This window comes from Nicotiana sylvestris, unplaced genomic scaffold (genome assembly GCF_000393655.2).
Source record: "Nicotiana sylvestris unplaced genomic scaffold, ASM39365v2 Un00100, whole genome shotgun sequence".
In the NCBI taxonomy this organism is placed as follows: Eukaryota; Viridiplantae; Streptophyta; class Magnoliopsida; order Solanales; family Solanaceae; genus Nicotiana; species Nicotiana sylvestris.
The window spans coordinates 1-13,879 of record NW_027184436.1 but is presented as its reverse complement, the minus strand read 5'-3'; the positions used below and the strand labels follow the sequence as shown (position 1 = coordinate 13,879).

The 13,879-nt window shown below is 37.3% G+C and overlaps 2 protein-coding genes across 6 annotated transcripts; both read left to right on the top strand.

The window, feature by feature from the left end:
* Positions 1-511: 511 nt before the first annotated feature.
* On the top strand, positions 512-8,163 carry LOC138884858 (mitochondrial import inner membrane translocase subunit TIM44-2-like; the record flags this gene model as incomplete). The annotated part of the gene is made up of 5 exons (XM_070165711.1): positions 512-592; positions 675-769; positions 1,602-1,685; positions 1,823-1,898; positions 7,813-8,163. Coding segments are annotated over exons 1-5 (687 nt in total), but the record flags the coding sequence as incomplete, so codon positions are not given.
* On the top strand, positions 7,491-13,695 carry LOC104225396 (mitochondrial import inner membrane translocase subunit TIM44-2-like). Of its 5 annotated transcripts, none has more exons than XM_070165714.1 (8): positions 7,492-8,241; positions 8,339-8,377; positions 8,676-8,744; positions 8,868-8,902; positions 10,625-10,729; positions 12,597-12,668; positions 12,782-12,844; positions 13,406-13,695. In XM_070165714.1, exons 1-8 carry the CDS (start codon positions 8,220-8,222, stop codon positions 13,508-13,510), a joined length of 510 nt encoding a protein of 169 aa, XP_070021815.1. In that variant the 5' UTR covers positions 7,492-8,219; the 3' UTR covers positions 13,511-13,695. The 5 variants fall into 5 exon arrangements, with proteins under 5 accessions (XP_070021813.1, XP_070021815.1, XP_070021814.1 ...); XM_070165713.1 differs by having other exon boundaries at positions 7,493-8,241; positions 8,333-8,377; positions 13,406-13,694; XM_070165712.1 differs by lacking the exon at positions 8,339-8,377 and having other exon boundaries at positions 7,491-8,241; positions 8,830-8,902.
* Positions 13,696-13,879: the final 184 nt, after the last annotated feature.

Here is a 13,879-nt window from a genome sequence, read left to right as displayed (position 1 = left end):
AATGTGGTCAATTAATATAATGTCGTTAAACGTACTTAGTTATTTTACCATAGGTTTGTAATAATGGTCATCCAACCAGGCTCAATTGATTTAGGTAATTCAAGTGAATCGATTAATGGACTGTTTGGTCAAGTCTTTTTAAGTTCAAAAATAATTTTTTTTTCAAAGTTAAGGGGTTTGGTTAAATTTTTAAAAATTAATATTCTTAAGTAGTTGCAATTTTTGAGAAGCACTCAAAACTACTCTTTTTTTTTTTTTTTTGAGAAAAATATATTTAAAAATACTTTTTAAAAGCTTGATAATCAGCCGAAAAGTAATTTTTAAATTATTAATTAAAAAAAACGTAAACTCACTAAAAAGTGTATTTTTTTTTTAAAATATATACTACTCCGTAATTTAGAAGCTTGGCGACACACGATCAATAATAAAATACATTAACCCTAAAAGCAATCTTTGACATTCTTCCTCTGTCAGAATTATTATTATTATTAGGAAGAAACAAAAGGTTCCAATGGCTAGCAGAAAGCTCGTACGAGATTGGTTTGTCTATAAAAATCCTTCTTTCCGGCGAATATTAGTTCCACCACAACAGGTTCGTTCTTGTAGGGTTGTTGAATTTGTGCTTTAATGGCTTTTTGCTTATTCTTTTTATATTTTTGTGTTTGCATGCAAAGGTGGTGAGGTTGATTGGAGCAGAGAGGTATGTGGGTATTCGTCCTTATACTGTATTCAATGAGTTCTCCAAACAGGTTAGAGGCGAAGTCTACAGGTATTTTTGCTATTTAGTGGTTGCTTTTCTTGCAAATTGGTTCTGATAATTACTTCTTTTTGTCCCTTTTTGGATTATCAATGTCGGGTTTGCTGTGTTTAGCTCAAAGCACTGTTGTCAAAGGCGCGCTTAAGCCCTGAAGCGAGGCTCAAAACACGTTGAGCGCTTGCTTTAGTGTCGCATCAAAGCTCTAACACATACTTTCGAAAAGGCGACCTTAAACAATTGATATTTCACTTTATCAAGAACTTTTTTTCAATTTCTTTATTCATATATTTGTTATTCATGCTTATAATGATTAGTCTTGGACTACTATGCATATTTTTACTTTTTCACCGGTTGAGCCTTTTTTTTTATCAAAACCCATACTTTATTTACGCTTTGCGCTTAAAGCTCCAACGGACCTTAGAGCTTTTTTGCGCTTTTCGCCTTTCGCCTTTGATAACACTGGCTCACAGTCCGTAAATTGAGGAGTTGCTATTTTTTTATTTTGTTGCATAAATCAGGTACTATCACTTTATTAATTAACCTGTTTGGCCAAGTCCCCAAAATTTGCTTATCATGAAAAGTGTTCTGGTGAAAGTATGTTGGAGCTGTTGTTTGAGAAGTGCTTTTGTTAGTATTAATAAAAACAGTTGGCCAGAAAAAGTGCTTTTAAGCGTCAAGTAACGGAAAAATGGCATGTGCATGTCACTTTGGAATAAGTAATAGTGTTCAACTACTTCTCAATCTTAGACGTAATTATTGAGGTGTTTGTGTCGCCCTCCCCATCTATACACTCTGGGGCTTTGTTAGTGCGATTGGGTTTATTCATCAATGCTTATGGCTACAGAAATCAAGAATTCCAACGGTCTGTCAAGCAACTGAAGGAGAAGGCTGAGGAGTTGAAAGGGGTGAAAGAAGATTTTAAAACAAGGTGCCTTATAGATATCCTGTTAATATAATTTTAAGGTGGTTCTAACCTTTTCCTTAAGGGGCCGAGACATACTGTTGTATGTCAAGGCTGGTAGAACTTCCAATGGGGACCCTGAAATGGTGAACCGCCTAATGCAGAATGAAGCAGACAACGGGGACGCTTTACAAACATGTGGATGGTGTTTGGATGGAGGCTGAAGCTACGACAAAAAAGGTATTAGTGCAACCTCCGTCAGTTGATCTGGTGCTTGTCTAATATTTGTTTGCTGAATGAGATTATCATGCTGTGCAATGTTTCTTCTAGGTATTAAGATGGTATGCCTTGCTAACTTTTGTCAATTGTTTTTCTAGTCTTTGCCCTTTTTTTTGTTAATTAAATAAAAAAAAGAGTAAGGGGGATCCAGAGGATGCAATTAGTGCAAAGTGAAGGGAGCTAAGGAAGTCCAGGCATGACATATTTACAAACTTTAAATTGCAGCAACAAGTCAGATTAAGTAGACATTCAGCTTTATGGAGTGTAAACACTTTCAGCACCTTTTCCTGAGCCGAGGGTCTATTGGAAACAGTCTCTCTACTTGTTAGGTAAGGGTTGTTGCGGAAGCCAAATGTATAGAGTGTGAATAAGTCACAACTACTATACCAAAATTTATGACAGCCAAATAATAAATAAGACAACAAAGCAACAATAAAGGGAACACCAGAATTTACGAGGTTCGGCTAATTTTGCCTACTCCTCGGACACAACCAATATTTTATTCCACTCCAAAAATACAAGTGAAATAATACTAAAGAGAGAAGATACAAATGCCTTAAACAGATGAGAAGGCAAATGAGAGGTGTGTTTAAATCCTAAACATTAAGCCTTCTTTTATAGGGGGAAATCCCCCCAACTTTTGTTTTCCCACCGATGTGGGACAAACATTTTGTCAAATTCAACAAATCTCCACCTTGGCAAAATTCCACATCTTCAATTTTCTCTCAATAACAAATTTGGTTGTGTCTTCATCTTCAATCTTCAGTGTTCAACAATGTTGATCAAATCCAAACAATGTTGAAACTTGATCGCAGTCACCACCTTTGTCAGCATATCAGCAGGATTCTCCGTAGTATGAATTTTCTTCACTGTGACTCCACCTTCTTCTATGATTTCTCGTACAAAATGATACCGAACATCAATGTGTTTCGTCCTTGCATGATAAACTTGGTTCTTCGCTAATTGAATAGCACTTTGACTATCACAAAAAATTGTGATACCTTTTTGTTCAACACCAAGCTCCTTTAGCAATCCTTGAAGCCAAATTGCCTCTTTCACAGCCTCTGTAATAGCCATGTACTCTGCCTCTGTTGTAGACAAAGCAACTGTTGACTGCAAAGTAGACTTCCAACTAACTGGTGCCTTTGCAAAAGTAAACACATAACCAGTAGTTGATCTTCGTTTGTCCAGATCACCCGCAAAATCTGAGTCACAATATCCAACTACAGACTGATTGTCTTCCTGCTCAAAAACTAACCCGACATCTACAGTATTATGAATATACCGTAGAATCCACTTCACAGCTTGCCAATGCTCCTTCCCTGGATTGTGCATATATCTGCTAATAACTCCAACAGCTTGTGAAATGTCAGGCCTTGTGCAAACCATTGCATACATCAAGCTACCAACAGCATTTGCGTATGGTACCTTTGACATATACTTTCGTTCAACTTCATCCATTGGCGACATAGTAGTACTTAGCTTAAAATGGGAAGCAAGTGGAGTACTAACTGGCTTAGTCTTGTCATCTATGCCAAAACGTTGAAGTACTCTCTTCAAATATTCCTTTTGAGATAAACAGAGTTTCTTTGAACGTCTATCTCTAATTATCTCCATGCCAAGAATTTTCTTTGCCTCACCCAAATCCTTCATCTCGAACTCCTTCTTCAGTTGAATCTTCAACTTATCAATTTCTTCCAAATTCTTGGAAGCTATCAACATATCATCAACATATAGGAGAAGATATACAAAGGAACCATCTTTAAGCTTGTGCAAATACACACAATGATCGTATTTGCTTCTCTTGTACCCTTGCCACAACATAAACTCGTCAAATCGCTTGTACCATTGTCTAGAAGATTGTTTCAATCCGTACAACGATTTTTCAAGTTTGCACACCATATTTTCTTTTCCAGCAACTTTGAATCCTTCTGGCTGAGTCATGTAGATTTCCTCCTCCAAGTTTCCATGTAAAAACGCAGTTTTTACATCCATCTGAACTAGTTCCAAATCCAATTGTGCTACCAAAGCCAACATAATTCTAATGGAGGAATGTTTTACAACTGGAGAAAACACTTCATTGTAATCAATTCCCTCCTTTTGAGCATATCCTTTGGCCACCAATCTTGCTTTGTAGCGAACATCTACTTGGTTAGGAAATCCTTCCTTCTTTGCAAATACCCATTTGCACCCAATTGCTTTCTTTCCCTTCGGGAGATTGGCCAATCTCCATGTATGATTCTGATGAAGGGACTGTATTTCATCATTCATGGCAATCCTCCACTTATCTTCTTCTGAACTTTGGACAGCGTCTTTATAAGTAGTAGGAACATCATCAGCTACAATTGAGGTTGCACAAGCAACCGTCTCTATGAGACGAACAGGTTTCGTTATTGTTCTTTTTGGCCTGCTGGTTGCTATTGATTCAAGTTGTTGTTGAGGTTCCTGAGTTGGAATCTCCTCTACTGGCTCTCCTTCCAGAGGGTAATCTTCATTTGTTTCCTCATCTGCTTCTTGTGTAGGAAAAATAAATTTTCCCTCAAACTCCACCTGCTTAGAAGCACCTTTATTTTGTTTGGTGTCTTCTGTTACCTTATTTACCATAGCAGATTCATCAAAGGTAACATCTCTGCTGAATATTACTTTCTTTGTCATAGGACACCATAAGCGATATCCTTTGACTCCAGAAGTAATTCCCATAAAAATAGCCTTCTTTGCCCTTGGATCCAATTTTGACTCCGTCACATGATAATATGCAGTTGAGCCAAACACGTGCAAAGAGTTATAATCTACAGCAGGTTTTCCATACCATTTTTCAAATGGTGTCTTGCCATCAATAGCAGCAGATGGTAAGCGATTAATGAGGTGGCATGCATATGTAATTGCCTCAGCCCAAAATTCTTTGCCCAAGCCAGCATTGGACAACATACACCGTACCTTCTCCAGCAAGGTCCGGTTCATACGTTCTGCCACTCCATTTTGTTGTGGTGTATGTCTAACAGTGAAGTGTCGGACGATGCCATCATTTTCACATACCTTATTGAAATGATCATTTTTGTATTCACCTCCATTGTCTGTGCGAATACACTTGATCCTCCTGCCTGTCTGATTCTCCACCATCGTCTTCCATTTGAGAAAAATTCCCAACACTTCATCTTTGCTCTTCATTGTATACACCCATACTCTTCGGGAAAAATCATCAACAAAGGTTACAAAATAGTGCTTCCCACCCAATGAAGGTGTTTTGGAAGGACCCCAAACATCAGAGTGTACATAATCCAAAATGCCTTTAGTATTATGGATCGCTGTACCAAATTTAACCCTTGTCTGTTTCCCTTTGACACAATGCTCACAAAACTCCAAGTTGCAAGCCTTTACTCCTTTTAACAATCCTTGATCTGATAGAGTTTTCAAGGATTTTCCTCCAGCATGTCCCAAGCGCATGTGCCATAGCTTGGTTGCTTCTGCCTCTTTGTCGTCACTGGATGTCACTGTCGCTGTCCCAATAACTGTACTGCCACGATAGCGGTACATATTATTATTCTTCCGATTAGCCTTCATTACCACTAGTGCACCGGAGCATACTCTCATCACTCCATTTTCTGCAATGATTTTGAACCCTTTTGATTCTAGGGCTCCCACAGAGATGAGATTCTTCTTCAAATCCGGTACATATCGAACATCTGTTAATGTTCTGATCATTCCATCATGGTTCCTTAATCGTATTGAACCAATGCCATATGAGGTAAGAGGGCTGTTATCCGCTGTGTGGATGACTCCATATTCTCCTTCTTGAAATTCCACAAACCAGTCCCTGTTGGGACACATATGATAGCTACAAGCCGAGTCCATCAACCATATGTCTGATGATGTTGATGACTCTGTTGTAACTAATGAGAAGTCTGAATCATCACAATCAGCTACATTTGAATCCATAATGGCCTTTCCATTGTTATGTTTGGCCTTATTCTTCAACTTCGGACAGTCTTTCTTCCAGTGCCCTTTTTCTCGACAAAAAGCACATTCATCTTTGCTGGGTCTGGATCTTGACTTGGATCTTCCCTTCTTTGTCCTCGTTTGATTTTGAGGACGACCCCTCACAAATAGTGCTTCTCCTTCTCCGCCCTTCTGTTTTTCTCGCTTTCTTTGTTCATAGCTGTACAAAGCCGAACAAACTTCTCTGAGAGAAACTTCGTCATTTCCATGGAGTAGAGTAGTTTCAAGGTGCTCGTACTCATCAGGAAGTGACGCCAACAACATCAAGGCCAAGTCACCATCATCATAAGTTGTATCCATATTTTGCAAATCTGTGACCAACTTATTGAAACTGGTGATATGTTCATTCATCGTGGTACCAGGAACATAGGTGAAGTGAAACAGTCTCTTCTTCATGTACAATTTATTTTGACTGTTTTTCTTCAAAAATTTATCCTCCAGTGCTTTCCATAATCTACTTGCAGAAGTTTCCTTTGTGTATGGATATTTCTGCTCTCTAGCAAGGTAGGATCGAATGGTACCGCAAGCAACACGATTGATAATTCTCCAATCTTCTTCTCCAATAGCATCTGGTCTCTTTTCTTCAATAGCAAGATCTAGCCCTTGTTGAAAAAGGACATCTAGAACCTCGCCTTGCCACATCCCAAAATGTCCGGACCCGTCAAATATTTCGACCGCAAATTTCGCATTTGACACAATTCTTGTCATAAGCGAAGATGCCAATGATGACGTATTGTTGACACTTGATGTAGATTCTTCTTGTTTATTGTCTCCCATCTTTGACACAAATATTATTTAATAGCTGACGACACAAATCAAGATTATTTCCTTTCTGGTGTGGAAGATCAGACTAAGCTGCAACCACAGAGCATACTCAGACAGAACCTTGACTCAGTTACCAAGATAAATCTTTTCTGATGTGGAAGATCAGACTATGCTGCAACCACAGAGCATACTTAGACAGTACCTTGGCTCTGATACCAATTGTTGCGGAAGCCAAATGTATATAGTGTGAATAAGTCACAACTACTATACCAAAAATTATGACAGCCACCAAATAATAAATAAGACAATAAAGCAACAATAAAGGGAACACCAGAATTTACGAGGTTCGGCTAATTTTGCCTACTCCTCGGACACAACCAATATTTTATTTCACTCCAAAAATACAAGTGAAATAATACTAAAGAGAGAAGATACAAATGCCTTAAACAGATGAGAAGGCAAATGAGAGGTGTGTTTAAATCCTAAACATTAAGCCTTCTTTTATAGGGGAAAATCCCCCAACTTTTGTTTTCCCACCGATGTGGGACAAACATTTTGTCAAATTCAACAAGGGTAAGGTCTGCGAGCAGACTACCCTCCCCAGACCTCACTTGGTGGGAACACGCTGGGTTTGTTGTTGTTGTAAACACTTTCAGCACCTCATATAACACTGCTTTGCTGTAGAGTTTTATCCTGTTAGTATTCCGTTTAATTGTATCTTCGTCCTGTGTGGTTTCTAAGTTCTTTTCATAGAATTAAAATAAAGATATTGATCTTTCAATCTTCAAATCCTAAAAGTTCCTTCAAACTTGTTAAGTTCTAGTTACCGCCTTTTGAGTATTGCAATTTGTCTTTTGAGCCGAGGGTCTCCCGGAAACAGCCTCTCTATCCCTCTGGGATAGGGGTAAGGTCTGCGTACACTCTACCCTCTCTACCACTTTGGGATAGGGGTAAGGTCTGCGTACACTCTACCCTCCCCAGATCCCACTGGTGGGATTTTACTGGGTTGTTGTTGTTGTTGTTTATGCCAATGTGAAGGAAAAAATATCTGTTATGAAAGAGGAGGTTGGTGAACTCTTTAAGGAGGTGACAATTGACTCTGATTCCTGTTTAGGTCAAAGATAGCTTTGGAGTGGGGAAGCAAGAAGCTCGGGGATCAAGCGGTCACTATGACACTTCTAGTCCAAATATCAAAGAGAGTAGTGAGTCTGCATCTGCAAAAAATCAACAGGAACAACAATCTGGTTCCAGTGATAGTGCGGAAACAGTTTTTAGCAAGGTTAAATCTGCTGCTTCATCGAAAGTCTCGCCGTTCTTTCAGAAAATAAAAGAAGCAAAACCTGTTGGCTTTGCAAAGAAGGGCTACGACATAATATTGGACGAGTTGAAAGGTACTCCTCGTGGTACGAGAAAGCACCTCGAGTATTCTGCGCCCATACAAGAAACTTCATCAAACTTTGAGAGGAGTACAAGAACTGATGTTGTTGTCTTACCATCAAAGCAATCAAAATGGAATAAGGAATGGGAAACCTTCAAGGAAAAAGTAATCTCTTGCTTATTATACCCTGCTGAGATGCGTGTGAAGTTGTGTTTTCTCATATTACCAATTTGCACTGAATTTTTATTATTCTCAGATGCAGGGTCACCCTCTTTCCACGAGCTTCACTCTGATTCTCAACGTAATTTTATCTTTTGTGCTAGTAATAGATTTTCATTTTCAACTTTTTCCCTCTGTTATGTTTAATCCAATGAGAATATACATGGCTTGATCTGGAATGCGTTTTATGTGAAGTAATATTAAATACTTTATGTTCTGGATGACAAATTATAGAAGATATTCGTGAGAGAATTGAAACGAGTGATAATCCCGTTGTTCACAAACTCCAAGAGTATGGTTACACATTACCATTTTAAAAGCTGTGTTATGGATAGAGTTCAATTTAAGATCAACTTATAATTTCCATCTTAATGTTGCAGTATGTGTGCTAATATGGATGGAGAATCTTCAGCTGCAATGTCAATTAAAGAGATTTACAGCAGAGATCCGTATGATTTCTAGCTTCTTTTGCTTGACTTTTCATTTTCACCTTTGGCTTGTTTTTCTATATATTTGAAATATGTTTTTGTGAAGCTCATTCTCTTTGCCTGTATTTGTTGATGAGGTTCAAGAAGTGATTCGACCAGTTCTTAACGCTTTCTTCAAAGTAAGTATGCACAAGTTCACTAAAGCTTATTGGCAGATTTTTTTTTTAGTATGGGGTGAAAATGGGAGAGGTAAAAGGAAGGTAGGGGCGGGGATACAAGCATGGTTTCGGGTTTGGACGAACAAAGTAGCTTTGACTTAAACACTGTGTTTGTCTTAGGAAATTTATCTGATATGCATAATTATTAATTTACAACCTACTGACTTGGAATAGTTAGACTTTCGAACACATAAACTTCAAATTTTGGCTCTGCTTTTGGCTAGGAAGGGTATGGTATAACATTTGTTTGGTTCAATATTAAAGGCGAATAGTGTGCAACCTTTCCGCATTTACTTTTCAATCACTTCAAAGTTGGACATAGAGGAGAAAGTCTTTCTTTACCATATAACATTGAAGTGGCGGATAAATCCTTTAAAATAAAGTTAGTGCTATTTAGCCGTTGTTTGAATTTGAATCACATTTAAACCATTAATATTTGTGTTAAGATATGAATACTAAATAGATAAGATCGTTTGTTTTCTCATCACATGAACATAGAAAAATATGTTGTTTATTTAAAACTTAATAAATATGAGATTCAAATTAAATACTTTTTACTCTAATACTATACCAAAAAAATATTAGAAAGAATAAGTTTACATGGTGGTCGGTGGTGGTAATAGCTACCAACGGTGGTTACCGACTGGCAATGGTGGTGTGTGTGGATAGTAGCTAGTTGTGATGGCAACTTACAATAGTGGTTAACAGTGGTGGTGATGGCTAATTGATAGATGATAGTGATAATTAGCTAATAATGGTGGCATGTGATAATGGTGGTTGCCGATATATAGTTGTGGTTGATGGTGGTGATTGGTGGTGATGATTGTAAATGTGGCTAGTGGGGTGATGGTTGAATAGGGTGATTAGAGGTGGTGGTTGTGACTGAGAATGAAGGTTATGCAATTATTATGGTCTGTGGCGGTGGCATTGTTTGCCGTGAAAGGGTGGTGGTGAAAGTCTATCGTTCTTGAAATCATTAAATTGGTAGCATCTTAATGATATTAAATATTTGTTATAGGTTTTATTCATTTGGATCTATTCCGACCTATTAAGTGACGGTAAAAGAAAAACAAGCGCACTTAATGCTTCAGACTTGAATTATTAATTTTTAGATTTAGAAATCAAACACACTTAAGGGGTCGTTTGGTAGGAGGTATTAAAAAAAATAATGCAAGCATTAGCTCTATGCATTACTAATACATTGTTTGGTACATTTTGTCAACATTATCCTATGTATAAGTAATACATAGAAAACCATGGCATTAGTAATACCAAGGCTATTAATGCATGCATTAGTATGGTTAAAGACAAAATTGTCCTTAAAGTCCCTTAAAGCTAGAGAATATGGAGGGCATTTTTGTAAACAACTATGTTTTAAAAAAATTATGCATTGCATTATAATTTTAATAAAACCATACCAAACAGTAGATAAGAAATAATATCTGCATAACTAATGTTTGCATTACTAACTCATGCATTACTAATCCCTGCATTACTAATACATCTTATTTCGCACTATTCTTATACACCCTACCAAACAACCCCTTAATGATTGAGATATAAATGATTAACATTCAGACTTCAAACAAATGATGCTTTTTAGTCTTTTCTTACTTCCTAATCATCTCATGTTGTATACTTAAGCATCTTACTTTGATGATATCTTGCTTCTTGGCTCATTAGGGAGATACAGAGGTGTTAAAGAAATATTGCAGCAAAGAGGAAATTGAGCGGTGTAAAGCAGAGCATCAAGCTTTTGATAGCCAGGGTATCATTTTCGACAACAAGGTAAGAATAAACACAAGTTATTATGTTAGCTTGTATTTTGGATATTGTATAAGTACAGTGAAGGGAAAGGGGATTACCAACAAGTGAAGTATACATAATTTTTGTGTTATAAATCTTTTCCCAGTGTCAAAAATAAATGAAGTGTACAAACTTTTTGTGTTACAAATCTATTTTCAGTGATTTCTATTAGCATGCTAGACAAGGACAAAAGCTTGTAAAAGTTGAATAGAACTAAAGTTGATTTGGGGTTTAGTAACAGTTGAGCCGTTTTTTCTTTCCGAGGGTCTATTGGAAACAACCTCTCCATCCTCACAAGAAAGGGGTAAGGTCTGCGTACACATTACCCTCCCCAGACCCCATGGTGTGGGATAAGACTAGGTAGGTTGTTAACTTGTTATTGTTGTTCCGGCCGTGGATGTTTGGAATTGTCTGACTTATGTCATGTAGCCTGGTCTAAAACCATGTAGGGGGGCATTTTTTCTTTTGCTTTTAAATACACTAGTAAATTCAGTCAAAGCAAACATGTAAAAACTGGCACATTAATTAACCAAAAAAACAAAGGAAAAGGAGGAAAACTAAAGGCCTTGAATTAGAGAGGAGCTAAGAAGTGTTAATTTCCAAATGAAAATAAGTTTCTGGTGGTTTTAAAAACACTAAAATGTGAAAAATTCACCCAAAGCAAATGAAGGACTAGAAGCAGATAGAAAAAATTGTGAACAAGTAACAATGAGAAGTTCAATAGAATTCTTGTTTGTGACAACAATGAAACACATAGAGAAAATGTGGTCAAGATTTGGGATAGTATCACTCACTTCCACGAATAAAAACATCTTCTTGTCATAGCCACTGCCCCTACCACAAAAATAAAAATTCACCAAAAATTATCTAAAAACATTCAACTAAGATCAACCAAAGTCACAGATAGAAAAGGTTGTGAAGCCCCGGAACAGTATCACTCACTCCCATAAGTAAAAACGTCTTCTTGTCGTAGCCACTGCCCCTACCACAAAGATCAATAACATAAAATTCGCTACAAAATTGTATAAAAGGTTTTCCAACTAAGATCAATAAAGGTAAGTAAATTGAAAGCCAGAAGTGATTTAACCATAACGATAAGAAACACAAAATTCATCAAATCAAGAAAATAGTAAAGGATAAAAAGAAAAGTGATTATCAGTTGTGAAGTTCCTCGCCATTTGCTTTTGTTTTCTTGCAAATTTGGCATTTGAGACTGAATAAATTAATTAAAGAAATTTAGCAGCATTGAGCCGGGGGTCTATCGGAAACAACTTCTCTACCTTCTTAAGATAAGGGTAAGGTCTGCGTACACTTTACGTACACTCTACCCTCCCCAGACCCCAAATGGGAATGCTTGATTGTGAAAGTTGCCACATCAGATTTTAATTTTTTCAGCTTTATATGTGTATATGGATTTTTGGGGGTTGTAGGGTGTCATTATTGCAGCTTTAGTTCTCGCAACATAGTGCTTTTTACTGTTGCTGATTGGCCTTGATATGTTAAGCACCTATGTTGCACGGACTCTCCAAAATGCTGCGGCACATGTGTCGGATCCTCCAAAAATGCACTACTTTTGGAGAATCTCATACGTACCTGGAGACATTTTCGGAGAGTCCGAGCAACATAGTTAAGCACTGGACACTGCCTATTACAGTCGGTGGGCTTGATTTGAAGTCCTCCCTGATTTTCCACTTAGCTCAAACTAAAAATTCTGCATGAATTGTGACCACCTCTCATTTGGTATGCTACTTACATAAAGGGGTTGAATGGCTTCTAGTTGGCTTCTCTAGCATCAAATTTCCCTGTTACGCTACTAGAAAATCTGATAACCCTACTGAAAATGAAACAGATTTTACATGTTTCGGATATTGAAGTGCGGGAGAAAAAAATGATGGGAGACAGTCCCTTAATAATTTTGGGGGTAAGAGTCTTTCTTCAATATTTTCTATATTGAAATCAATCCACCTCTTGAAAGAACAAAAGGCTCAAAAGATTTAGCCCCTGGTAGTAATCTTTCTTGGGTAATGTCCACAGTTCAAGACGCAGCAGGTTTACTGCATACGTGATAAGCTTGGTTCAATTAAAGAAGGGGGAAAGGTATGCAATATATCCCTTTTATTGGTTGCTGTTATTCTCTTGCTCCTGCATTGACTAATTCAATTCACTGATCCTGTGGGGCAACGAAGGGGAGCCTTGACATATCTGGTAAAGTTGTTGTCATGTGACCAGGTGGTCACGGGTTCAAGCCGTGGAAACAGCCTCTTGCAGAAATGCAGGGTAAGACTGCATACAATAGACCCTTGGTGGTCCGGCCCTTCCCGGACCCCGCGCATAGCAGGAGCTTAGTGCATCGGGTTGTCCTTTTGATCTTGCTCGGCAATATGGTACTATGTATCATATACAAACGTCATGATATCAAATTGCTTTCTTGCATCCCAGTGGTCAAATCGTCATTTTTCTATGTTACTGGTGTGGTTTTAATACACAAAAGTCGGTTACTAGATGTAAACTAAAGATGTTAAATGTCAACAAGTAGCAATTATTCTTAACAATCTGCTGTAGAATGATCCCAACCTGCAGTAACTTATCATTGAAGCTAAGATTTCCGTCCAAATTTGAATGTTAACCCTGATATGGCTAAATTTCTTGCTGTATTAGGATACAATACACATTGTACACTATGCTTGGGCTATGCAACTCGGGGAAGACCGTGTATGGAGGCTTAGAGAGATGCAGCAATTTGGTGTTGCAGCCCTTATCTGATCAAAACTTTTGTTTCATCAAAGGAGTGGATAATGTTGCTCCCCACGCATGTTCTGGCACTGATTTGTACAGAATTTCTTATTGCAATAAATATAGAAGCATATACATTATACAATTATTATACCTTTGTGTATTTAAACATTTTTAATTACACTTGCAATATACTAGAATTATTTCATAAATATTTGATGTATATTGATATATATCTTAGGTATTCTTTTTACCTATTCTGTACCAGGAATATTTTCTAAATAAAATGTACATAAACAATGACATACAACATATACATTATACTGTCATTATATTTGTATAAATAAATATTTTTAATTAAATTTTACAAAATACTAGAATTCCCTATGAGACGATTGG